This window comes from Esox lucius, chromosome 9, assembly GCF_011004845.1.
Source record: "Esox lucius isolate fEsoLuc1 chromosome 9, fEsoLuc1.pri, whole genome shotgun sequence".
In the NCBI taxonomy this organism is placed as follows: Eukaryota; Metazoa; Chordata; class Actinopteri; order Esociformes; family Esocidae; genus Esox; species Esox lucius.
In genome coordinates this window covers 21357947-21385502 of record NC_047577.1, presented here as the reverse complement: position 1 = coordinate 21385502, position 27556 = coordinate 21357947, and the positions used below count along the sequence as shown (strand labels likewise).

General features: G+C 37.7%; 2 protein-coding genes across 2 annotated transcripts in view; both read left to right on the top strand.

The window, feature by feature from the left end:
* klc4 (kinesin light chain 4) overlaps positions 1-9139 on the top strand; it is a 35893-nt gene extending 26754 nt beyond the window's left edge. The window contains exons 14-16 of the mRNA XM_010873046.4: positions 5470-5594; positions 6800-6863; positions 7073-9139. Coding sequence (XP_010871348.2) covers positions 5470-5594; positions 6800-6863; positions 7073-7156 — 273 coding nt within the window. The 3' untranslated portion in view covers positions 7157-9139. The remainder of the gene's footprint in view (positions 1-5469; positions 5595-6799; positions 6864-7072) is intronic.
* A 979-nt stretch (positions 9140-10118) lies between these two features.
* soul4 (heme-binding protein soul4) lies at positions 10119-27517 on the top strand. The gene is made up of 6 exons (XM_010873051.5): positions 10119-10234; positions 13467-13655; positions 18231-18322; positions 18744-18885; positions 19132-19315; positions 25522-27517. Exons 2-6 carry the CDS (start codon positions 13496-13498, stop codon positions 25694-25696), a joined length of 753 nt encoding a protein of 250 aa, XP_010871353.1. The 5' UTR covers positions 10119-10234; positions 13467-13495; the 3' UTR covers positions 25697-27517.
* Positions 27518-27556: the final 39 nt, after the last annotated feature.

The window sequence follows — 27556 nt, the reverse complement described above, 5'->3', positions numbered from 1 at the left end:
ACAAAACTGAGCTTGTATCTGCACACTTGGTTAGGTACAGACAACTGGTCAGAGAGTATGTTTGAGCAATGGCTTGGTAAGAGCCATTTCATATTTTAATCTGTAATCTTTTCCCAAAGAAGTGGGTTTTTGCATTGGTGGTACAGCATCTACTTTCCATTTCGGAACCATTCAAATCGTACATGTTTTAGAGGATTTGTAATGGATTTTTGCCAGATCGTGTAAGCGGAGCCGGCCAAGAAGAGCAAATGTCTCTTACTGAGTGAGTGACCAACCGACCTACCAACCCTTATTAAATGCATAATGGTTAGACACAGACTGCCATGCAGGGGACCGGTGTTCGAGCATTAGACATTTTTCAGGATAAACAAAAACTTAGCTGACTACAACCTTCAGTAGCTACGTTATAGTAAACTTAAAATTAAATTGTTTATGGTTATATTGCGACAAGTACACATCAGTGCATGCTTTTTGGGGTAATATACAGTAGATCACAACCCTTTGTGCAGTAAAAGAGGGGTTTCCACGATTCTCTTATCTTTGCACTTGATGTAAAAGTCAGTAATCATCGCCTATATTGATAGTTATTGTATCAGTGTCCTTTATGAATGAAAGAAAAACAAACAATGTTGTGCCATGAAAGTGAATGGATTTGGCAGTGTAAAGTTCTTCAGTCTCACTAGCAATTTTTCAATTCTTATGACTATTACAAGCGGTAAGTTAGTAGATACTAGTAAAACTGTTACTGGCTAATAAGGTGGCAGAAGCCATACAGTTCATAGATGCTATTTGTGGTGGAAGTAAACTTAATAAGAAATGTTAGTCAGTTTAACACAATGCTTCATGGTGTCTTGTGAAATATAAACTAGGTGTGTTGGTTAATGCGTGACAACATGATGAAACGCTATACCGACACTTGACACGTATAGCTTAGTGGTGTAGTGGTTAAAGACACAGCCTCTCACATTGGACACCTTGGTTTGAATGCATAGAGGGCAACAACATTCATCACTTCTAATTGCGGGCCAGCTGAACTAGGCTTGCCTGCTTCCATTTCTTGTTTTTATGTAGTTTTTGTTGTTGTTTAGTTACCAAAAAGAAACATGTTTTCCAGTTTGCAGAAATGCATATCCTGTACTGTAACCACAAAATGTAAAATGTTTTAGTGACATTGTGATTTCCAGTTATCTTTTCTGTCTCCAACTGGAAATGTACATTTTATTGTAATCTTTATAATGCCCTCACTGACTATGCCTCACAGCTCCAATCCATGAGCCAATTTTTTTTATGATGAATGCTGGCGTTGGATTAAATGTAAAAAACATGCATATAACAAGCATTCCAGAACTGTGGCATTGCAAGCACCATGACCATGCTATATCAACTACACTGTAGCTGTTGAAATAAGTACCCTAAAGGTAGCAAGCAACATAAAGGAAAGATTGACAGTGTCTTCATCCATGTTTCACATAAGCCACAGTAATCACACCAACACACAACAAACAAATACTAAAATGAGAAAAGGAACCAGACAAGGCTAATTTGTCCAGCCCGCGATCAGATTAATGTTGTTGCCCTCATCAGGATTTAAATCCGGATCTCATGTGAGAGGCTGTCTTAAACCACTGCACCACAAAGCTGTACTCGTGCTGAATGTCGGTTATAGCGTCTCGACATTAGATCATTTTGTAATGCATTAACATCACGCCAAGTTTGAAGATTTCACTAGATATCATTAAGCATTGTGTTAAACTGATTAACGTTTCAGACCACAATTGGCATCTATGAACTGTATGGCTTTTGCCACTGGCTGTTTTAACAGCTTATAAGCTAGTAATAGGCCTACTAGTATATACTAACTTACTACTTGGAATAGTCAAAAGAATTTAGCAATTTCTGGCGAGACTGAAGAGGAATTCTACACTGCCAGAGCTATTTTATTTCATTGCACAACAAAGCTTGTTTTTCTTTCATTCGTGAAGGACGTTGATACAATACCTCTCTATACATTTTAGGAACACCATACTAATACTGTGTTTGACCCCCTTTCGCCTTCAGAACTGCCTTAATTCTACGTGGCATTGATTCAACAAGGTGCTGAAAGCATTCTTTAGAAATGTTGGCCCATATTGATAGGATAGCATCTTGCAGTTGATGGAGATTTGTGGGATGCACATCCAGGGCACGAAGTTCCCATTCCACCACATCCCAAAGATGCTCTATTGGGTTGAGATCTGGTGACTGTGGGGGCCATTTCAGTACAGTGAAATCATTGTCATGTTCAAGAAACCAATTTGAAATGATTTGAGCTTTTTGACATGGTGCATTATCCTGCTGGAAGTAGCCATCAGAGGATGGGTACATGGTGGTCATAAAGGGATGGACATGGTCAGAAACAATGCTCAGGTAGGCTGTGGCATTTAAACAATGCCCAATTGGCACTAAGGGGCCTAAAGTGTACCAAGAAAACATCCCCCACAACATTACACCACCACCAGCAGCCTGCACAGTGGTAACAAGGCATGATGGATCCATGTTCTCATTATGGTTACGCCAAATTCTGACTCTACCATCTGAATGTCTCAACAGAAATCGAGACTCATCAGACCAGACAACATTCTTCCAGTCTTCAATAGTCCAATTTTGGAGAGCTCATGCAAATTGTAGCCTCTTTTTCCTATTTGTAGTGGAGATGAGTGGTACCCGGTGGGGTCTTCTGCTGTTGTAGCACATCCGCCTCAAGGTTGTGCGTGTTGTGGCTTCACAAATGCTTTGGTGCATTCCTCGGTTGTAACGAGTGGTTATTCTTCTATCAGCTTGAATCAGTCGGCCCATTCTTCTCTGACCTCTAGCATCAACAAGGCATTGTCGCCCACAGGACTGCCGCATACTGGATGTTTTTCCCTTTTCACACCATTCTTTGGAAACCCTAGAAATGGTTGTGCGTGAAAATCCCAGTAACTGAGCAGATTGTGAAATACTCAGACCGGCCCGTCTGGCACCAACAACCATGCCACGCTCAAAATTGCTTAAATCACCTTTCTTTCCCATTCTGACATTCAGTTTGGAGTTCAGGAGATTGTCTTGACCAGGACCACACCCCTAAATGCATTGAAGCACCTGCCATGTGATTGGTTGATTAGATAATTGCATTAATGAGAAATTAAACAGGTGTTCCTAATAATCCTTTAGGTGAGTGTAGGTGACGATAACTGACTTTTTCGTCAAGTGAAAACGAGAGACTCGTGGAAACCCCTCCTTTTTTATTGACCAAGGGCTTGTGATCTTGCCGACATTACCCCTAAAAGCATGCACGGCGGATACATACATGCAAATCCACCAGAAAAAGTCACAATATAACCATAAACAGTTTAATTTTTGGCTTTCTATAATGGAGCTGCTGAAGGTTGTAGCCAGCAACGTTTTTGTCTGTCCTGAACAAATCCTAACGCATAATCAGTTTTGACTATGACGAGGCTCAAACACGGGTCCCCATGCATGGCGGTCCGCGTCTCTAACCACTACGCTATTTAACAAGGGGTAGGCAGTCAGTCACTCCCTCAGTAAGAGACCTTCACTCTTCCTAGCCGGCTCCACTTACGTGGTCCGGCAAGAATAGAATAGGCTTGGGTGTATAGCCGTATGAAGTAGGGCAGTAGCACCCTGGTTGCTGTTTCATCCCTCACCTTTTACTCCACAGCTTGGCTACTGCTGTTTTCTTGAGTCCCTCTGCCTAAACTGGCGTGCTGTGTTGTCTAAACAGATCACTGAACATTGCTGATTGAACTGCAAAATAAGTATATGGGTACACCTTTTGCTAGGGACATAAAATGTCACTGAAGAGTTAAAATGTACAGTACTGTCACAATGCCACAGAGTTTTGAATGAATGTTTAGTTGGCATTCTGAGTACATGTCCACGAGACCACTTGGCAGCCAATTTAATGTTAATTTCCCTACCATTAGCTATGCAATATGCAAGGCCTGGCCTGAACAAATTTGGATGAAACAAGTGAAACCCAATTTAAATGAGTTACGCCATCAACCCATTCAAACCCATTGGACAGAGTTACAAAAGGTAACTTCATTTTGTGAGTCAGTATTTTCAGAGGGCCGCTGGTTCACTGGACAAAATGCTGATACTATTTTGTATAGTCAAATTAATGCCAAAACCTATTTTCTTTAGTACCATGTTTAAACAGAGGAGTGACAATGAATACATTTATTGAATTTGGTAAATACAGCACGTTAGTCCCAGATCAGAATAACATTAACAATTTCCTCCAAGTTTTCTTCTATTTACGGCAAGGTTGCAGACTAGCATATGGAACTAACTACTCTCTAGAATATATTTTAGAACGTAAAGGGAGAACAGTTTTGAACCAAACCAACCACACCAGCGCTAGAAGCCCCACATTTCCAACCTTATTTTATATACAATTGTTTCCAGACCTCCAAGGATGCGTGACCTATTTTACCATAAGTTGCCTTCGTTGTTGTTTATAGATTTCAGGCCAGTCTGTCCAACTGGCCTGAAATCCACCGACCATGCCAGCCCAGGACTTCCAAACTTGGATTCTTCACCTAAAGGATCATCTGAGACCATCAGTCAGGTCAGCGATGATACTGCGTTCACGCAACCGGAATAATTTCTGTGCAAACTATCAGAATCCACCTCAGGAAAGGTTTGTGTATGAGTGGTTTGCTGATGTCAATGGTGTTAACAGAGTACCCAAAGGTCGTGGTGCGTTATGACATGGCCATGCATAAGCTACGGACAACAAACACTACCTTTTCACTTCATTGGTGGCAATTTGAGTGACCCACTAATGACCTAATAATCATACGTGTCATAGAAATCATACATACCAATCATACAAATCCAGCTACTTCACACGGCAATTGAAGCAGAGTGGAACAATCTTCCACAGGCCACAATCAATTGTCGGATCAACTCTATGCGAAGATGTGTTGAGCGGCATGAGGCAAATGTTGGTCACACCAGATACAGGCTGTTTTTCTGATGCACACTTCTACCATTTTTGTGTACCTGTAACCAACAGATGCATATGTTATCTCAGTCATGTGAAATATAGATTATGGCCTAGTGAATTTATTTAAATTGACTGATTTGATTAAACAAATTACTCATGTTAATGGGTACACTTAAAATAGCTGCCAGACCACCATTTTGACACTACCGATTTGAATGTGGACAGTGAAAAATAGTAACCAGTATAAAATGGTATCAACTTTTTCTCGTCTAGTACTTTTCAATCTGTACAGATGAAGGAAAGGAGACACCTGAGTTAGCCATTTTAATTGCTTGTGGGATACACCCCTGAAACACCATAGTATTGCCTGTCGTTTTTTATGCCAGCAAAAAAACTAATCTGTATTGTCAGAGCAGGGTTTTCTCAGGAATGGATTGGGAGACTGAGTGAACTGTCTGACCCTGGTATTGTTTCAGGATGGCAGTGGGGCTCTGAGGAGAGCAGGATCGATGGGTAGAATCAGGGACGTCATACGTCGAAGCAGTGAGTTGCTAGTGAAGAAACTACAGGGAAACGGACCCCCTGAGCCACGCAACCCCAAGTAAGAGAGAGAAACAAACACACAGTGATCAAAATTTGCTGTCCTAAATGTAAGGATTCAGTTTGAGTAAAGCAACCGTTGTAGAAATTTATACCATCTAATTAAATTAAGAACTGAACCACATCATTCAAATACCTGCTAATTTGGCTTTCAGATTTCAGTACTGCTACTCCTTTTTTGCAGATAAAGCCATTAAAATGTTTGATTATATGGACCAAAATAGGTTTTTCCTGTGGTAAAAAATATAAATAAAGCAAATATCTATATCCTTATGAAAACTGTAGTTCAGACTCAATTGGCTTTTGAAAAGCCAAGGATATGAGACCTGGATGATTTGATTACATTCTGCAATTTGACACAGCAGCAAAAGTTGCATAGTTTTTACCATTAATGTTATTATGTATTAAAATTATTTTGTTTATTTATTGTATTGTTGTTTTTATTGTATATTGTTTTTATATACACTTAACTCCTTAATGCAGTATACTCTTAATGCAGTAGTTTAAATGTTATATGATTGACTGATTATGGACAAACTCAAACCTATTGTGTTTTTGCCACATTATAGAAAAGGTTTTTACTATACTGTAACGTAATGCTATGCTATTCAGTTCTAATATGTAGAGAAATATAATTGTGAATCCTTGCAAAAAATATCAGATTGATATAATGAGTGGGATTCACCAGAGTAGCCTGTTCTCTACAAGTTGTTCAGAAAATCTACCCATCAAGGTTAGGGAAATGTACAATCCGCAGCCATTTGTATCCACGTAAATTTAAAAGATTTAACTTTAACTTGTTTTTCATCTTGTGGTATAGGGATGTCCTGCATTCTAAGCTGCTGCATTTGGTGCACAAAGAGTGCTGCAGCATATGATAGATTTCTGCCCACTAATATTTCAGTAAACTTTTTTTTAGTAGTCGAGTAACTAAATCATATATTTAGAAGTATGTACTTGACAAAATAAAGGAATGATAATGTCAAAATTAAAACGTGATACACACTTGTCTGTTCTTAGGTCCAGTATATTTTAAGTGGCCTCTAACACAAACAATGACACTGCCCAACTACACACTCAGCAATGTGACCCATGCAAAAAGTAAATTGTAAACTAAGAGCGTTGAATCATTAAGCTAAGCCTCTCAATGACTTTGCTCAGTCTACCTTTAACCCAGTCGGTAATTGCTGTTTTTCTTTTCTGCAGTATGAAACGGGCTGCCTCTCTGAACTACTTGAACAAGAGCAGTGACGATGATGACTCCTTTCAGGTAACACCCCCCCCTAGTGGAAATTCCATTTATACTTCTGCTTAGTTTGCATTATGGCCTTTCAAGCATTGTAATAGCTGGCTGCTTGCCAGAGTTTACCTCAGTCCACCCAGGAAACATGTCTGTTCTGTTTTCTGGAACAAGTTAGGTGATAAAGCACTTTTTTACATAATCTGTGTCTCCCACCTTCTGTATTTGTCTCTTTACAGAGTCCAGTAAGTGGCAGGAGGCTAAGGCAGAGCAGGATTCTGAGTTCCAGTACTGTTGAGCTCTACAGTGATACCGGAAACTGAACACACATATTTCCTGCAGTTTTGCAAATTATATCTTGTTTAATTTTTCACTGTTGTCATTCCAAACCTAAATGAAGTCACATTTATGTTCATAAATTACATTATATTATATTTCAATTAGTCATCCTAACTATGCCTTGATTTGATTGGGCTGCAGTGGAAAACTAGTGGAAAGCTACAGAAATGAACCTACATTTAAGTACTTACACAGTAAAGGCCAAGTGTCATGATATAATTATCATTCTAGTTTGTGTTAAATACCTATGAACCTGATTAAGGTTGTTTGACACACTTCTCCCATGGTCAGAGAGCTAATGTTTCCCAGAGCTGTACTTTACAATGTTGTATCTTACTTCAAAATCACACAATGTATTTCGTCGGTTTTAACTATTTGCATATAAATCCCAATTTCAGGTCTAGCCTAAAAGCACTATTTTCATGTTTGGAGCACAAACAGACTAGCACAGGGTTAATGCGAAGTTATTTCCATACTTTGTATGGATGTCAAAAGTTAATATGCCAATGTTGAAAAGTGGATACTACATTTCTCTACAGCTTTCATCCCCTAGATTACTGCTGAAGAAATATATAGTGCCGTCCATAAGTATTGGAACAGTAAAATCAATATTGCTGAGGCATATTGAATTACGATTAAAAGATCAATGTCAAGCGACAATACAAATTGTCACCTTTTATTTCTGGTTGTTTCAACAGAAATATGTTTTACCAACAAAGTATAATAGCACTCAGAATTCCATCCCCCAAAGCAAAGTATTAAAGGTAGTATTTAGTTGCAAATCCCTTGCATGAAATAACAGAAGACTCTGCGACCTATTGACATCCCCAAACTCTTGGTATCATCCTTTGCCAAGCCTTAATTGTAGCCATTTTGATGTGTTGCTTGTTTTGGGGAGTTTTTGACTTCAGTCTCCTTTTCAACAAGTGAAATGCATATTCAATCTGATTTAAATCAGGACATTCTCTGTATACTTTTTTACACTGATTTTACACTTTTTTACACTGAACTCCTTGGCTGTGTTTTTTGGCTGTCTGTTTTTGTCATTGTCCTGTTCTACTGATGAAATGTTGCAGAGATGTTTCTCCTTTTGGCAGTTTCTCCCATCTCTACTGAGAAGCTCCTTGACCAAAGCCCTTTTTGACCAAGGCCCTTTACTCTAGGAAGAGTCTTGGTGGTTTCAAACTTCAAAACTTCTTCCATTTCAACTTCCATTTTACATGTAGCCCATCCTGCTCCTGGGAGCTTTCAATGTGTAGCTATTGTTTTTATTACCTTCCCCAGACACCTTGACAAACATCCATCTCGGAGGTCTACAAAGGCTTGGTTTTTGCTCTTACATGCACTGTGAAGTGTGAGATCTTATGTAGACATGTGTGTGCCCTTTCTATATCCAGTCTATTCAATTTAATTTGCCACAGGTGGAATCCAATCAGGTTTTAGAGACATCTCACGGATGATAAAAGTACACAGAATTAATCTAAGGTCAATTTATGGTGTCATACCAGGAAATAATTTGTGCACATAACATTTAAGTTTTTTGTTATTAACTAATGTAAAAAAAATAGGTATTTGCCATTGCGGAGTAGTTTGTAGATTGATTGTAAAAAAACATAATTTAATAATTTTAAAATAATTACATGACAAAATTAATGTCTCTGCATACTTTCCGTAAATATACTCAAATAAGTTTCCTAAAACCCACATGTTCAGACTGAGCATTTCTAGGGCTAAAGGAGGCACAGGTAAATAAAAATGTCAATAAGCACACAGCAATTAATGTGACATACAGTCATTTAAAACTGTAATTAACATACTTCACTGAGAATTTAAGCTGGAATCAAGTGCAATTTGTCTTAAAAACATATTTTGTACATATAAATAATCCTGTTTGTGAAATTTATACATTATTCATTCCAGTTTTATATTTGTGGATATCTTGTGTTATTAAACTTTTTTATGATTGACTCCCAGGTTATGAAATTCATCTCATTCAGTAATTTCCAGTAATTTCTTAATAAAATGTCTGCTATGGTATTCACTCATTGATTTTACCATGTTTATAAACTTGGTTATTGAAATGCTGAATGGTGATTGGCTTAAAACTGTGGTATATAAGTCTGTACAGGTATGACAAGTAAGAAATACTTTTTACAGTCCTAATTACACATTATAATAGCAATAAATATCTCAGGATTGGAGTTGAATAGCCAATACACCATGGTTAGGGGCTTTATCCAGGCACTATGACTTGTGTTGTGCCTAAGAACAGCACTTAGCAGTGGTATATTAGCCATATACCACATTTAATGGTGCATTTTTGCTTAGATATAATAGACCAAAACAGACTCAGAGGAGGAGGAAGTGGGCACTAAGGATAAACTATGTATAGTTTTATGAATTAATAGTAGTCAATGTTATGCCTCTATAACGCTGGCAAATCTAAATAGTATGTTTTATTCAATAGGAGGGATTCATATTACGGGGTGAATCTCACAACAATTACGGTTTTAACTTGATTCTAGAAAATTGAGTTATAAAACCATGGTGCATCTGAGAACTATGACATTTATACAATATACGTTTTTTCTTAGTTTTTTATAGGGTTTTACAATTTTCCCGTAATTACATTACCAATATGCATCCAAATTAATATCGTTGGAAACGCTAAAACACAATCATTTGCCACAGTTTTTCCATAAATTATTTCTAACTGTATTATTTCATTTCATATATATTTCAATCTAAAGGATCAATGTTAAACATTAGAAATGTATTTGTTTATGCCCTTTATGGACTAAAAATTAATAATACAATGTCTCAGTGACGGAAGGTGTTATTCCGTGTAAAATGACACAATTACACATTTATTTTTAAATAAAACGTATGTAAGAATTACCATAAGAAAGCAGTCATCGGAATAACTTTTTTTCCCGAGGACATGCGCACCACGTGACGCCCCCGCTTCCTATCGTGCTGCGGCATTGCACTTGAACACACTGTATTTGCAGTGGGTCAGAAGAAGTGCTTTACTTCGATACAGTAGGTACTTTGTTGACCAGGTAAGAATATCGACTTTATTAATAAACGATACATTCGATTGAAGACTGTAAATGGTGCATTCTGAAATACTGTTTATGAAGCGTAGCATTAATATCTCAATGTCCGAATTGTTCACATAGCCTAGGCCTAACGTACACAATTTATAACCGATTGTAGGTTAACCATTTCATACATTATTTAAATAACCGTTGGGTTATTAATCGATATCGTGTCAAATGCATGGTATTCATTTTCGGCTTCAAAACAACAACACAGAATTAATGACGTCCGACTTCGTACAAGTTCGTTCATGACCACTGGGAACTCGGTAGGAAAAACGAGCTCCGAATGGGTAAACATCATCTTACCTAGAGCTTCGACATTCCGACCCAGGAAATCGCGGACGTAAACAGTTGTCATTTTCAGTATTTGCCCAGAGTTCCCAGCTGTCTTAAGCTCCAATTCTAGCAACCTCGGTCCCCTAAAATTCCTGCTGTATTATTGGTTCTTCTGGTTCTCTAGGGTTGACCTACTTTGTCATAAACTGAGTTTATGCCCAGTGATTTGTCTTGCCAGCTCACCAGTAATGATTAATCGGATTTAATTGTAAATGTATTAATGATGTCTGACGTGCTTAGATTATTTTTAGCGTTTTGTCTATATTCGCTGACTGGTAGATTGTGTTTATTTAGGCCTACTGTAGCCAGGGGTTAAATTGGCCTGGGGCCCGACCTTTGATATAAACACGAGCCAGGTGGGTCCGAGGCCCAGCACCCTAGGTGATTAAAATTAAGCTAAAATATCTGATGAAAATCAAATAAGTAAATAAACAGATATTATTCATCATTCTTGAAAAATGAAATCAGAAATATTGAGTTGCAATACCAGATTGAAAGAGCACCACAATATACAGAATCACAATCACAGGACTACAAAAATAAAAATAAAAAATTTGCGAATTGACCTGAAAATGGGAAGTATAATGGCTTTTACATTGATAGCTATAGTTTAGTTTTAACTTAAGCTTAAAGAGAGAGTTCAACTTACAATCTTATTTGGGTGCAATTCTGTTTACCCTGAGCTGCTCTTGAAGGCTTATGGAATAATTTTTTGCTACAAGCCATTATTCACTTCTGTCCCTGCTTATAATTAGCATTATTAGCATTGTCTAAATTCATGAATTAAAACTGTGAGTTGAACTATCACATTAACTTATACTTCCTGGTGAAGGCATGTGGATGGATTCATCATTTGTGAATGGATTGTGCAACTTTAGTTTGTTTTGGGGGGTGTGCAGTGAGGGAATTTTGGAAGATCTAATAAAAACATTTTTCTAGCTTTTTTCTTTGTGGGCTTACTGTGATACGTCAAAAGGTCTCGCACCTTTTTTGGTCTGTGACTAGTCTATTGGATGGATGACGAGAGCTTCTTCCTATCTAATATGTTTTCCACAACTCAATGTCTTGAACATTTGGTTAAAGTTGGGCCCTGCCAAATCCCAGTTTAACTACTTCCTATATTCATGTTTGCAATTAGTTTCTCTACTGCACATTCTCATGCTATGGTACCCATGATGGCACATCAGGACCTGAATGGTGTAGGGTAGACCTACAAGTTAAACAGGGCAAGGAAAGGAAAGTTGTCAAGCTAACATTAACAGCTGATAGATACAATGTTTTACTAATTGTTACACACATGTAAGAGCCTTCTTCATGACATATGACATCATGCACCGGAGCCTTACAATTTATATTGAAAGTTAAAGGAAGCACTGGGTTTTAGTTTACTGTAAATGATCATTGGCATAGTTGCATCTGCCAGAAATTCCTAAAATGTAATACAGTGATAATGGCTAAGTATTGTATATTAATAATAATAATGACGATGATATTAATAGATATATATTATTGTAAGTTCTTTATAAGAACTATTCTTTTTCTCCCAACTCCAATGTACATATCTTAGGATAAACATAGGACAATATGAAGTTCAACTTAAGACTTTTGTAAAGTCTGAAATTAGGCTGGATAGTTTGAACATTTAGTTCATTGTATTCATCATGCAGGCCTGTATATTAATATGACCTTATATCCAGGCTAAGGGTTGTAGTTTTAGAGAGATTTGAGAAAAACAGGCATATTTCAGGTGTTTCATTTTTTTTACCCTGGGTCTTCCTATCAATTGTATTGAGCCCTGTGGCACCAACTTGTCTTCAGAACGTGTTCTAAATCAAAAAGCCCACTACTGCTTTGTATACAGTCCCACTAGTATAAGGAGGAAAAAGAAGTCATACAAGAAATCATACAGGTCATATGTATTTATCTTTCCTGAACTGCTATTTACACTTGTCATCTACAGTTAGCCTTTGACATTTCAGAAATACTAATACGTTTTTCTTAACTTGCTGCCCTATTGTTCTCCAATGGGAAAAAGTCTTGTTGTGCGGACCTGCCTGTGTAATTCATACCCTATCTGAAAAAAAATATATATATTTCAAGTTGCGCACCATTTTAATCAGGACAGTCTCCGTTTCATAACTAAATATGTTTGGGTTGTGGCTGTTCTATTCTCCAGCCTACTGAAATCAAAATAGTAATGCTTTTTGTAGATTTCAAATGTACATTAAGATATACAGTGCCCTCCGGAATTATAGCCCCCCTTGTTAAAGATTCCAGAAATAGCCGGTACTCTAATCCAGACATAAACATAATTGTAATCTGATTCTATGGTCATATGTCTTGTTCTGATGAGAGTTCTGGCTTTTCTGATGATAAGTTTGTCATTTTTATTCAGTATTTGGTAGCTAGGGAGTGTTTTAACACAAAAGTCATGTTTAACACTGAGCCACTTTCTCAGTATCTATACTTGTCTACTTGACATAAAGACCCAGATCATCTGTCAGCTTGATGTAGGACATCACCAGGTTCACTGAACATAGAAGGGACAATAGTTAATTATCTTTCATTGACTATGAGGAATGATAGATAGAGGTTGTGTGCTGGAAGCTGCAGAGTTAACACTAGACTCAGTGTCATTTTTTAGTAGGCCTAAACACAAAGTAATTTCCATTTCTTTAATAGGTTTAAACACCAAGTAATTTCCATTTGTTTAGTCGGCCTAAATACCAAATTATATTTTTTTTAAATGTAGGCCTGAACACCAAGTAATTTGCACTTAAACCAATACTGCCCTTAATCTGACCTTCTGATTTTAAGGCACATAAAGAAATATGTGTTGCACTTGAATTTACAGATTCACTGCTTGGTGTTTGGTTGACAACAATGGCACTTATTTCCCTCGAGGATCTTGAGGGATTAGACAACGAGCTGCTTGACGATGACATCTCTGACAATCCTGAGCCAATGGAGGATGACGAGCAGCAGAGACTGTATGCCCATTGGCAAGCTGTGGCCAGCACACACCAGGTGTCCGTCCCCCGAGGTAAGGAAGATGAGCAATGGAGTAGGGCTGCAACAACTAATCGCTAAAAATGTATAATGTCGATAATCAAAGTTGTTGACAACGAATGTCATTATTGATTAGTTGGGTCTACACGAGATGCAGAAAAATAAAAAAATAAAAATAGTTTGAAGGCTGAGATGATGGAGGCTATTCTGAAGGGAAGTTGCATACAGCCAAAAAACAGTGTTGCCAAATGTCGCAAGACAAAAAAGCCATCGGGACTGTTAAAAGAAGCCCAAAACAAGCAACTTGGAGCTGCTACAGACCAAGCTTAAGTAGGTGTAATATTTAAGTGTGAAGGATAGCCAATTGCTCTAATGGGGCCGAGTACCTGACCTTTGAAGTTAGGTTCAGAATCTCCCAATTTAGCGAACATATAAAAACAATCTCTCAAAGGTGGAATTACATTTTAAGCCAACTTTTCTTCTCTACATAGTTACTATATTTTCATAATATTTGTGAACACATTATTGACAAAGCTAACAGAAATATATTGGCTGTTGTTTGCAAACAGAAGTGAATTGATTGAACTAGCCACTGAACTCATTTGGGAAGAGAAAACAATCACAGCTAGTAGTAGCCGGTAATTACCCAGATGTGCAGTAGGCAGCAGGGCTAGACAGTAGATAGGGTGTTACAGCTTTTTGCTGGACTAAGAAGAGGGAATGTCTCTTACTGAGTGAGTGAGTGACTGAATCACTGACTGACTGACTACCCCTGGTTAAATAGCGTAGTGGTTAGAGAAGCGTACTCGTGACCTATAGGTCCCGAGTTCGTTTCTCCTCACAGGTAAAGTGATATACGCATTATTAATTATTCTGTTTAGACGAAAACTTGGCTGATTAAAATTGTTTGTATCTACATTATAGTAAGCCTGAAATAAAACACTTTAAGGTTATATCGCGACTGCTTCTAGTATGGAAATCTTCAGTCTCGCTAGAAATTGTTCAATTCTTATGATTATTCCTAGGAAGTTAGTAGATACTAGTAAGCCTATTGCTGGCTAATAAGCTGTTAAAACGGCAAGTGGCAAAAGCAATACAGTTCATAGATGCAATAGTGGAGGTGAACTTAATAAGAAACGACTGCTGAAACATGTAATTCTATGGCGTGGTGGTTAAAGACAGTGCCTCTCATGTGGAAGACCTAAGTTCGAATCTATTGAGAGCAACAACATTTATTCCATGATTATCTCGTCTTTCACTTGATGAAAAAGTTATAGTCGCCTTTATTGATAGTTATTGTATAAATGTCATTCATGAATGAAAGAAAAAAAGTATGTTGTTTTGCCATGAAATGGGGTGTCTGTCTTTGGTAATCTCTTGGTGAAACGTTTTCTGGCCGGGTCCCGCCGTCTCAGGCCGGTGACTCGGCGGACGTTGCCGCAGTGGGATTTGGCTTTGGTTCTGGAGGCCCGGTGCGACACGCCGTTCCAACCCATTGATCAGATCCCCGTTGATCAGATCTGGAGGCCCCGTACATGGTTCCAGTAATCCATGTCCTTAGTCTGCTTGTCTTCAGCAAACTGTTTGCGGGCTTTCTTGTGCATCATATTTAGGCTTCCTTCTGGGACAACAGCCATGCAGAACAATTTGATGCAGTGTGCGGCGTATGGTCTGAGCACTGACAGGCTGACCCCCCACCCCTACAACCTTTGTAGCAATTGCTGGCAGCACTCATACGTCTATAATTCTGCAATAATTTTTTCCAGATCCTCTTAGAGTTCTTTGCCATGAGGTGCAATGTTGAATTTCCAGAGTGTGAGAGCGATAACACCAAATTTAAAACACCTGCTACCCATTCACACCTGAGACCTTGTAACACTAACGAGTCACATGACACCGGGGAGGGAAAAAAATGGCTAATTGGGCCCAATTTGGACATTTGTATGTCATTTCAATAATATTTATAACATGTCATGAAAGCACTTGATTATAGCACGCTGATTGTAAACGTAGCTAATCCAGCTAGTTTATTTTATGTTGGTACGGTTCACACACACACACTAGTTAAATTTGCAGAGCTGCAGTAGTGAGCAAACCAATGCAGCAAACTAAAATAGTATGCCAGCACTAGTTTTCATGTCCCCCTTAGGAATTGCTCTTTAGAAAAAAGCTCAACGTAACCTTCAAAAATAAAATATTTCACTGATCGTATTTGTCCATTGCTAAATATCCAAGAATCGGAATTCATAATTTGTAATAAACTATTGAGAGCTTCTGAATAATTACATAAATAAATGATTCACACACCATCTATTGCGTGATAGCGTATGTTTTATTGATATAAGTGAAGCGTGTCAGAATCTTTTGCGCCACAATTTTTTGAAAAAGGACAGCATTTTTCCCGGTTGGTCAATGATTATTCAGTATACCTTTTTAACAGTACCCTATTACTACTGGTAGTAGTTTGCTAATATTATTGAAATAAAAAATGTGATGCATAACTAGTAAGCAGCCTTGTGTTTTTGGGTAGCGGTGGATGAAATGTATTGTGAATGCATAAGCACATTCTGGAACTCTGAGTACTGAAGTCAAGCGCAAAAAAAGCTCACGCTCAAGGGGCTGTTAAGTGATATTTGAAACGTATGCGTGAAAAGTTAAAACTAGGGGGGCAGAAAATGCAACTTAAGCCCCCTTGTGGCGCTGAGCCTGTGTCCCACTCACATCTGTCCTGCACTTTGTCCTAATTGCAATTTGATGATACATCAAGTAAAAATTTATAAAAACTACCTAGAACACAGGAAAAAAAAGATTTTCGCCCACCCCCACACTCTAACACTACACTTCACCATTGAAATATATTGATTAGAAGTGACAAGGAATAGCATTCATGAGATGCAAGCCAAATGAAAAGATGCTGGAGGAGCGCTCAAAGCCATATGTCAAGCATGGTGGAGGCAATGTGATAGTCTGGCTGTGCTTTGGTGGTGGTAAAGTGAGTTTTGTACAGGCTTAAAGGGATCTGGTAGAAGAAAGTCACTCCATTTTGCAACGCCATACCATACCCTGTGGACAGTGCTGGATTGGAGACAATTTCCTCCTACAACAGGACAATGACCCAAAGCAAACTATGCAAGAACTGTTTAGGGAAGATGATGTCACACAAGGACACACTCCATACACACTCTCTTGCAAAAGCATGGACACAAAATTGTAACAGCTTTTATGTTGCTATTTAGACTAAGGTCTTTTGCCAAATATAATTTACCTGTTTATTGGAAGTTATGACATCCAGTTAATGTCACACACACACAAGCACTCATTCCTGTTACACATTGCTCATTCCTGTTACCCAATGTTCATTCCTTAATCGTTTTTTATTTCAATTTTGAAAGGTTACAACATGCAAATGGTACATTCGGCGTAATGGTCCATACAAGTGTTTTGGAAAAGGGTGAAGAATTGGAAACACATTAATATTACTTAATATGATGTTGCCTATGATTAACTAGACACACTTCTCAATGATTCTGGCACCTCCACTTCCTACCTATCCAAGTAATTGTCTTTAAAATTAATGTAATTAGTTGTGTTGAGTCTGCCTGTTTGCCATCAAGGGGTTTCAGATGATTCCAGGTTCAATACACCTGTCTCTGAGAGGTCCCACAGTTGGTTAGAACAATTCCTAACAAGAACAGCATCATGGAACATTCAAAGCAAATCTGTGATAAGGTTCTTCAAAAGCACCAGTCAGGCATAAAGTATAAGAACATTTCCCACATTGAATATTCCCAGGAGCACAGTAAAGCCCATTATTTAAAAATTGAGGGAATATGTCATAACAGTGAATCTTTCTAGAACAGCTGGGCTGAGCTGGGAGACACTGTAAATACTGCAACAATTGCCGGGTGCTTCACAATAGTGGCTGTTATGGGAGAATAGGAAAAATGCATGTGGGAGACTGAGACGCAAGTGGAAGAAGATACAAAATAGAGCTTTTTAGCTCAATGCTCAGTGTTATGTTTGGCAGGAGCCTACCATGAAGCATAGTGGTGGCAGAATCATGCTATGGGGATTCTTCTCTGTGTCAGGGCCTGGAAGGCTTGTGAAAATGAGGGCAAAATGGAATCTTGGGGAAAATAAATTTGCAAAGCTGGTAGAGACTTATTCAAACAGACCCATGACTGAATTTCTGCCAAAGTTGCCTTTACCAAATATTGAATAAAAGGGGTGAATACCTATGTAATCAATCATTTTGTTTTGTATTTGTAATTCATTTATAATTTTTTTTAGATTTTATTTTTCACATTGACATTACAGACATTTTTGTGTTGTTCATTGATTAAAACTCCTAATGAAATCAATTTTGATTTAATGTTGTAACACAATGAAATGCAGAGAAGTCCAAGGGGTGGAATACTTTTGAAAGCCACTTTATATATTAAACCAGGCCCATTTTCCTTGAGACTTAATTTGCTTGACATTAGCCCTTGGTTGTATTTATAAGTCATATGCCAGTGACTAATGTTCTCCACTTCACTTGGTTTTTCCAGGTCAGTTTGCTCTCAGGCTGCTGACTGTCATCTGTAATTTGCTGTATTTTTTTGGATAGACATGACAGGACCAATTCAAGAGATGACTAGGCGGAATCAAACCCAAGAGAGAGAACCGGTCCCTTTTACCTCCATCTCCCGGCATGAGAAGGTACAGCATGTCTCCATTCCTCTTACCAATGTAAGGTCAGGATGGCATCTTGGCTATTTTCTTGCTGTTTCGTGGGTCACCTATCCATCATATAATCGCAGGACGATAAGGTCTGTAGTGTGAGGCCACATATGGTAGCTATTTTCTTGAGTGTATGGCACACACTTGCCTATACAGGTTTATTTAAAAGCCTAAGGGCAATGTGTTGCGTATGTTGCCAGTATGGAGTAGCTGGTAGCCTAATGGTAAGAACATCTGAATAGAATGCGTAAGGTTAGTGGATCGAATTCCAAAGTCATAAAACTTTAGGTCTTTCCTCATGTAAGACATTTAACCCTTATTTCTCCATTTAGTCGCTCTGGATAATTACAAAGATAATGATAAACCGCTGGTGGGTGTGTTTCTGTGTCTATTTCTGTAGCTGGGCGAAGTGATGTTTGAAGAGAGGATGTATCCGGCAGGGAAGTGGGCATGTGTCACTAAAGCGGAAAAGCTGTACGAGCAGAGCATCTCACTGGGCTTCATGAAACTCATGAAATTCATCTGCAAGGAGAACTCTTTAGGTAAAGGCTTAGTTTTCTTGTTACTATGTAATTAATGATATTAAGTGGGCAATGCAACAACTATTGTAGTCACCTATTGTTACAATTGTATGTAAGCAATAAGGGGGCTATATGGCTATAGCGCCTCTGTTGTATTTAACAAATGCCTTATAAACCTGACCATAGCCCTAACCTAAGGTGTATGTAAGGATAGTGTAAAATATAAAACAATTATGTAAAAGTAATTTTAATCTTACTTTCTTGAAGGACGCTATTTGGGAATGACTGTACCCATTATGAATATAATCAAAATGCTTGAGGACGGCAGTGGCTTCGAAAAGGAAATCCTGACAGCATATTACCTGCCTGCGGAGTTCCAGGTCAACCCGCCGCAGCCAACCGACCCAGACATCATCATACTTCAAAGGGAGGCATTACGCGTCATTACCCGGTAAGTACACTTCCACCTTTGGCTGACTCCATTACCAAGCCCTATGCAACATTTGAGGCCAATTCCACCCCGTTTAAAATGCAGTATTTGTTTATGTAAAGGCTGAAATAAAAAACTTTCTTTTTCTTTTACCTTTAATAAGATCTGGTAACCAACAATATTAAAATGTATAATTTGAGATCCGGGGCTATAGCCCAGGCCTAACGAAACCTCTACCCTCATCTATGGGACAATTGAAGTAAAAAAAGGTTCTCCACTTTCCCCACTCTTCCCTATGTGTATGTATGTATGTATACATGCATGCATGCATCTATGTATACAAAATGGTGATGTGCTTTGTTCATGTGTGTGCTGCATAATTACTTAATCAAAAAAAAAATAATCCATAAGTACATATACAATCAGAGTGGAACACATGAAAAAAGAGAATATGTGATTAAACTTTTCACTATTAAATCCCTACAATTTTGTTTGTCTGTTAAGAATTGAGTAGATGCAACTGTACACATTATGCATGTGATAATTATAAACAACTGTCACAAAAATCATACATTCATGATATGGTAGACTTAGCATTATTTCCTACGAAAATAATTTCCTTCAAAAATAATACTACAGTTTTATTCAGAGCCTATAGCTGGCTAAATTAATTTGTTACAGGCCTAAAATAAAATAAATGTTATAATATTTCTATACTGCTTAATGCTGGTCTGTTTAATCAAACAGTACTAGTCAGTGGATATAGTCACAGCATTTTCATAACATTACACATACTTGAACAAATAGGTCAGCTATTTTTAGAATAATATACATCAGTTTTGAAGTTTCTCTGACCATTATTGCAAAATATATGGAAAGTACCGTATATAGAATTAAACCTCTTAATTGTTCTATTGGTTATTAATAATCAATAAATACATTTTTGACCAAAACAGAGGTTGACCAAATAGGCCAGCTATTTGTAGAATAATATGCATCAGGTTCAAAGTTTCTATGACCGTTATTGAAAAAATATATTGAAGATATACAGATTTCAATGTTTTTTTTAAATTATCAATAAATGAATAAATACTTTTTTCACCAAAACAAAGGTTAAACAAGTCGGCCAGCTATTTATAGAATAATATGCGTCCAGTTAAAAGTTTCTGGGGGAATGAATTTGAATGTCTGTTGAATCTCGAATACAAAACAGATTTCTCCTCGGTAACTCCAGCCACTCACTATTTTGCAGTTACATTAAGTAGCTAGCTAGCTAATTAACAGCATCTCATCAAGGAATTACGGTCCTTCAATTAAGTTGATGCAAATTAACTTAACCTACGTTGAATTCTTTGATGAGATGTTCCCCATGTTCTCCAAGGTATTCCCTAAGACACTGAAGGACAACCTCCCTGGTACTCACAACAGAAGAGCCCTCCTGGAGAGGAATGTAACAATCACTGTTGATGCTTTTCTAATTTAGGAATGTAAACAAATTATAGGAAAGGTCTTACAGGAACATTCTGTTTTTGTACAGCTTTTCTTTGTGGTTTTGGTCATCATGCCTATCGATTCTGATGGCATTTTACTAGCTTGTTTCGCTATAGAGCTTTGTCAGACCACAAGGCACAGCTTCAAAGTGGAAAATGTATGTGTTGTGATTATGGCTAACTGTTAGCTGGCCACTTACAACTGTAAACATAACTGACAGGGCTAACTTGTTGAGGACATGATATGTTGAAAAGTATTTTAAAAGTATTTTAAAAGAGCATGGACAGTCGTAATCGAAACAATGTACTGAATTTCCGACCTCAAATGTCCTGTGCTGTAGTCTGTAAAGCTGCAGAAAATCTCCCCTTGTTGCTCTGAATCCACAGATTTTACACTGCCATCTCATTTGCTTTTACATTGCCATCTTCATAGTGCTTATTTGAAGATTAAAACCATCCCTCTAATGCTACGTGCACACTGTCTGATCTCTGGTGAGCTGTTGCTGAGCCTTCGCTAGCGTGCACACTGCCTGCTTGGAGGAGGGCATATCTTCCTAATTTTTGTCAGTGACAATCAGTTAACCAGTATTTTGTCTCCGAGAGTAGCTCTTCCCAATGTCGCCATGATTCGGTGGCTACCTACTAGACAAAAGGTAAAATAAATGGATATGTAATTTCATCCAAATAACGTCAGGAATTGTTAAGAACTACAGTGTGTTCTGACCTTTACATAGTTTGCTAAAAAGTCAGTAAGCTATACAGTGTTTGGGCTCTCTTAGATGGCAGCACATAACATTAGCTAGTATTATGGATTGATTTCCCCCGGGCCACTGTGCTGACACCTCCTCCCTCCCCCTTGTTGTCCCTGTCCATGTCCATCTGGTCATGCTTCTGACCTGGTCTAAATTTAAATCGACTCTGGATTTAGCCCACATGCATTTATTAATAATTCCAATTGGACTCTTAATATTTCACCCGGCACAGCCAGAAGAGGACTGGTCACCCTCTGAGCCTGGGTCCTCTCTAGGTTTCTTCCTAAATTTCGGCCTTCTTAGGGAGTTTTTCCTAGCCACTGAAATTCAACACTACTGTTGTTTGCTTCTTGGGTTTAAAGCCGGGTGTTTTTGTTGAAGCACTTTGTGACAGCTGCTGTTGTAAAAAGTGCTTTATAAATACATTTCATTGATTGATTGATTGATCAGACTATCTTGTGTCAGATTATTTTCAAGTTGCTTTAAGTTCTCAAATCAAGGCTTGTACAGTACTACTTCTGAAGTAGTAGTAAGATAATCCACAAAACTTTATGATTATGAAAAAAGTTCTTGCTTAATTGCTCACTTTTCACCAAGTGAACTTCACCTAGCTAAATGAAGTAGGAGCTGATTTGGAGAAACACTCAAACCCTTATAAAAAAATGTTGTTTCTTAAAATAGTTTTACAGTTTGTAATATTGCAGTGTTGGTTGAGGCCCCAACATCATCTATATTTTTACCTTATTGTCCTTATCAAAGCAATACCGACAAGAATTTGAACATACCTCCTTTCTTTATTGATGAATGGAACTGCCACTTCCAAAGACACTTGCATTGCTGCTCATTTCAGTAGAGTAACTCAATTAGTTTAAAACTTATTATCTGAAGGGTACATACTGCCTTATAAGCTACAACTATCCTGTACCTTTCCTTATCTGTCAGTAGGGGGGCCACATATATCTGGAACGGACATTATATTCTGTATCACTACACCGTCAGAGCTTTCTTGGGGAGCCAAGATGGCAACATCGCTAATTTGTGTTCAGTAGTACATCATAATCAACATTTGCGTCATTATAATCAATGTGCGTGATGTTAGAAGAACGACATAATGGAATGGAATCAATGTCTTCTTAACCTGGTCCAGGTCAGATAGCATTTCTTATGTGACTGTCAAACAGTCATATTCAGTAAGAAATAGCTTTAGCCGCTAAGCTATTCACGTTTTGACGCAAGTAGTACCCGCAGCCACTCACATATGAGCATTTTGTATTTGGAAAACCTTTCAGTCCATCTCTTGTATTGTGTAGCAGGCTCAGGCTGACTGTGTAAGCTACCTAACATCTTTTGGGCTGCTTTGGTGAGAACCTTATGGGTCAGACCATTTGAGTGAGAGTGGGGCCTAAATTCAAAGAATGAAAAAGCATAGTCGGTAAAAAAGCCACCAGTACTATGCTGGACCATTCACACTAAATCAATTGTAAAATAGACCACCTCAGTTTCAGGAAAGACATGTATTGGCTTAGTAGATTGTTTTCCTTTTGCTTATCTTTCATATCTAAATATAAGACACCAAATAAATCATGGCAATGTCAAAATGGCTGCATTTTAGGCTCTTTTTCAGAGGGGCTAATGTAGCCCCCCTGATGAGTTTTCTTTTTGCCCTATAATTAATTTGAGGGACTTCCTGATCTCTGCAATGTCCTGGAGGTGCCATTTTGCCTCCACATCTTTCTGAACTCTTCCTATGTCAAAACATTAATATTTTGTTGTTGCAAAATGAATATGAATTAGTTTTCTTTGCATTATTTAAGATTTGAAAACAATGCATATTTTTTTGGTTATTTTGACCAGTTGTTGTTTTCTACAAAAAAATACTCTAAATGACAACATCTTTATTTGGAATTTGGGAGTAATGTTATAATTTCATTTTACTCAAACACAGTGATGTGCAGTTCGCAATTGATTCATTGATTTTGAACAAATCCTTTTAGTGACCTGTGGGACTTTTTTCTAGTGACTCGTTCAATTGTATCGTTCATTTGAACGTTTGACAGGGGATTTCTACAACATGATCACTTGCTCCCTACCCAGTCCTCCAGCTCAGTTATCCAATCAACTTCTATGTGCATTCGCAGAGAAAAATAGATCAATGCAGGAACATCATAAAGACATATTTATAACTGATAATTGAACGCAGACTATAATAATTAATATAGTTAGTTGATTACTGATGCCATGGAAAAAAGATGAAAACAAGCATGCAGCCACTGCCTTTGCCTTAGTAAAAAGACTTGTGAACAACTTGGTCAGTTTTATCATTCAATTGAACAGTTGTTTTGTTTTTCTGCCTTTTATTGTGGCCAGCCTAAGGCACACCTGTGCAATAATCATGCTGTCTAATCAGCATCTTGATATGCCACACCTGTGATGTGGTTGGATTACCTTGGCAAAGGAGAAGTGCTCACTAACACAGATTTAGACATATTTGTGAAATAGGCCTTTTGTGTACATAGAGAAAGTCTTAGATCTTTGAGTTCAGCTCATGATAAATGGGGGCAAAAACAAAAGTGTTGCGTTTATAATTTTGTTCAGTGTAATTTGATTATTTTTATAGGCAACGATCTTTTTGCACAATATTTTGATTCCAAAATCATGTTTCCAATCTTTGATAAGGGATTTTGAGGCTAATGTTAGAAATGTCTCAACAAATACCATGCAAATAATGTCAGTTTCTATAGGATGTCGGAGTGCGTGACAGCTCTGTGGAAAGTTATTAGTTCAGGTCGGTTACTAAAACTCCTTTGCTTCTAAATTTCAGTATGTGTAAATCTAGTTTAGAATTGTTTTGCAATGCAACATAATGTAGCCTAATTTTGCAGCATTATTATTTAATAGACAAATGCGTTTCAGATCAAACAAAGGAAAAAACACTCAAGCATGTGTACAATGTTTTGGCAAATATTTTAAGTTGAATTTTGTCATTTCCTACCATATTTCCTAATTAGATAATGTGAATTAAAATGCATTGACATAAATATATGTTGTCCCATTGCATATTAAACGTTGAAACACGTTTTGCTATGTAAGGAAGGCTATTTCAAATAATACGCTTTCTGTGGTCTTGCTGGCCACAGTTGCACAATTGAATTCCTTGCATTCTTTTTAAACTGACCCAGGGATATCTGCTTTGCCTTTGACATTTCATATGCTGGAGTTGCTGCCTTTTGAATCTCGCCTCACGCTTAGTCACATGACCAAACACTCAGTAATGTCTTACTGTAAGAGCGAGTGGAGGCTCGCTGTTTTCTTGGCAACAGATCATAAAGGTCACACATTATTAGCCTATTTAATATGCTATTAATCTTATTCATTTGGCATATTTTCCACTGGATATTTTGGCCGTTGGAATCTAAATTTGCTAGACAACTCTACACCTGATACTGGCGAAAAGCTGGCATTTGCCGGCTAACGTAAACCCTGGCCTAAGCAATTACTTTGATTGGGTTAACGTGTTTTGAGACGTAACTGACAAAAGGATCTTTCCCACCCCTTTGCAACAAAAATCCTATAGGTATTCCCCAGGCCTAGTGACATTCTAGGCCTGGTTTAAGAGGCTAATTTATGCCCATTGGACTCACTTCAACTGATGTCAGGTGAAATTAAATTACCTTTGTACAGGATGTGGAATTTAAATCTGAACAGTTTCAACCAAGAATATAAAGGGTGTGCACGCTTCTACAACAAAGGCATTTATTCATTGATAAGAAAGAAATTATCCTTTTTTTTTTTTTCATGTTGGTAAAAAAATTGTATTAAAGGTGAAAACAGGTCTGACATCATTTGTTCAGCCTTTACATAATCAAAGGCATTGTCATTCAGGAGATGTAGACAATGTGTGTAAGAAATCAGTGTTAACAATGCTAACTTCAGTAAGTGCTACACCCACAAACAGTATTTAAATACCCAAATGCTGTCTCCTTAGGACGTTCTTTGGCACCACCACGGAGGAGACAATCATGCCTCAGATCAACCTTCTCTGGGAAATGCTTGGACCCAGTGAGGAGATGCACCGCAACTCTTACATGGTGGCTGTCTATGAGAACCCAGGGGTTTCCTGCCGCAAAAACGAGATTTGGTTCATCCGACGTGACCCATAAAGCTCATAGCACACACATCTACCCCTTCCCAAATCATCCCGACACCACCCCCATTTCACCCCACTTCGTTGGCATGAGGGTCGCGTTCATTAGGTGCTGAATGGAATAAACAGGACTGAAACAGGGAGGGACTACCTGGACTCATTTTTTTTCTCGCCATTGCATGCCCTTATGAACACAACCCAGATTATTCCTGAAAGGGTGAAGGAGTATGGAAGGAAAATCTTTATAATTCACTAAGACTGTATGTTGTTTATACACTAGGGGAGCATAAATCTAAATAATTTCAGTGGCATTCATACTGTATATTCAACCAAATATGGTATTTAAAATACAAATATATTTTATTTAGGTGAGGACTCTCTTTGCATTTAATGTGTATGCTCTTTGTAGGGATTTGTTGACAGTAGAAAGAGTTAAAGACAGATTACTGAGTGCTACGGAATAGGCCAGAATCTAACCCATGATGCAGCAGTGGGTTGGCACTGGGCTACACAACAAAAACATAGGGGGAAAAGTGGTAATATTACTTTTGATTGTCCATCTTTGGACACAGAAGAAACAATATATCCCATAACAGTTTCTATGAATACTCAGAAATAAGCTGTAATTGTTGACATTTTTGGTCCTAGGTTAGGAATTGTACCTCTAATTAAACAAACTAGTAGTGCACTGCAGCCAGGAGGGACTCTCAAATCAGCTGCTAGTACTGATTTATGAAAGATTCAGCTTGATTCAAGGTGCAGAGCAGTCTATTAAATGACAACATAGAGTAATGTGCATACATGTTTGTGCCAAGATTAAAATGAATGCATCCTTTAACATACTACTACAATGTTGTGGTTACAGTTAAGTAGTGCAGTCATCCACACGGAAAAAAATCTGTCTTATCGAGTATTCTTAACTTGTTTTCAGGTTAAAAAACTAACCATCCTTAAAATAAGGTCAATTTTTCTTAACAAGATAGAAAATATGCCTTGAATATCATGTAATTTGTCTTGTTCCCTTGGCAGATTATTTCACTTTATTTCAAGCAAATATCCCGTCTAAAATAGTTAAATAATCTTGTTCCAATGGCTAAATTTTTTGCAGTGCAGGTTTAAACTAATGTTACATATAGATAATTGTGACAAATTCATCATTCAAAATGTATTTTATATTTGGTTGTCATCTGCACACTCATTTAGTTGTCCTGCCTATGAATTTAGCCCACAGTATTTTTCCATTACGATATGGCTGGTGAGGGGATTTTAGGTATAGTTATGCAAACAAGTAAATGGCAGATATCTTAAATGACAGTGCCCCTTCACCCAGACTCAAAATGATAGATAACTCCTCTAGATAACAAATCCACTGGGTGGCAAATGAGCAGTGAGTTATTTTTCAGTGTTTCTATATTGTTTGTGAATAGCAAGGAATAGATTTTCTTTGATGAGGTTAGTTGTGAATAGAGCTTTCTGAGGCTGGGACCAGGCAATGTAGATAAAGGTCTAAGCTTTTTGAAGATTCATCACTACAGTTGATGTTGGTGGGGGAATGGATTGTAGTTTAACTAAAGTGGCTTATGTTCAGAATGGCCAAATGATGTGCTCTACTGTTGCTTGCCTCTATATACCACATTTGCAATTTTCCTAGAATAAGTTAGATGTATTTGCTTGTCAATAATTAGTACTGTGTACTTTACGTATATTTGAAATTGCTCCTAGGCCTCAATGTTGTTTCTGTATTTCTATACTGTTTTTCTAATGTTTGAAAGCATTTATTTCAAAATGGCAGTGTGAATTTTAGTGGGTTGCTTCAATTAAAAAATACTTAAATGTTTGGAAATGTAAATGAAGGAATACTTGAAAAATTTAATGG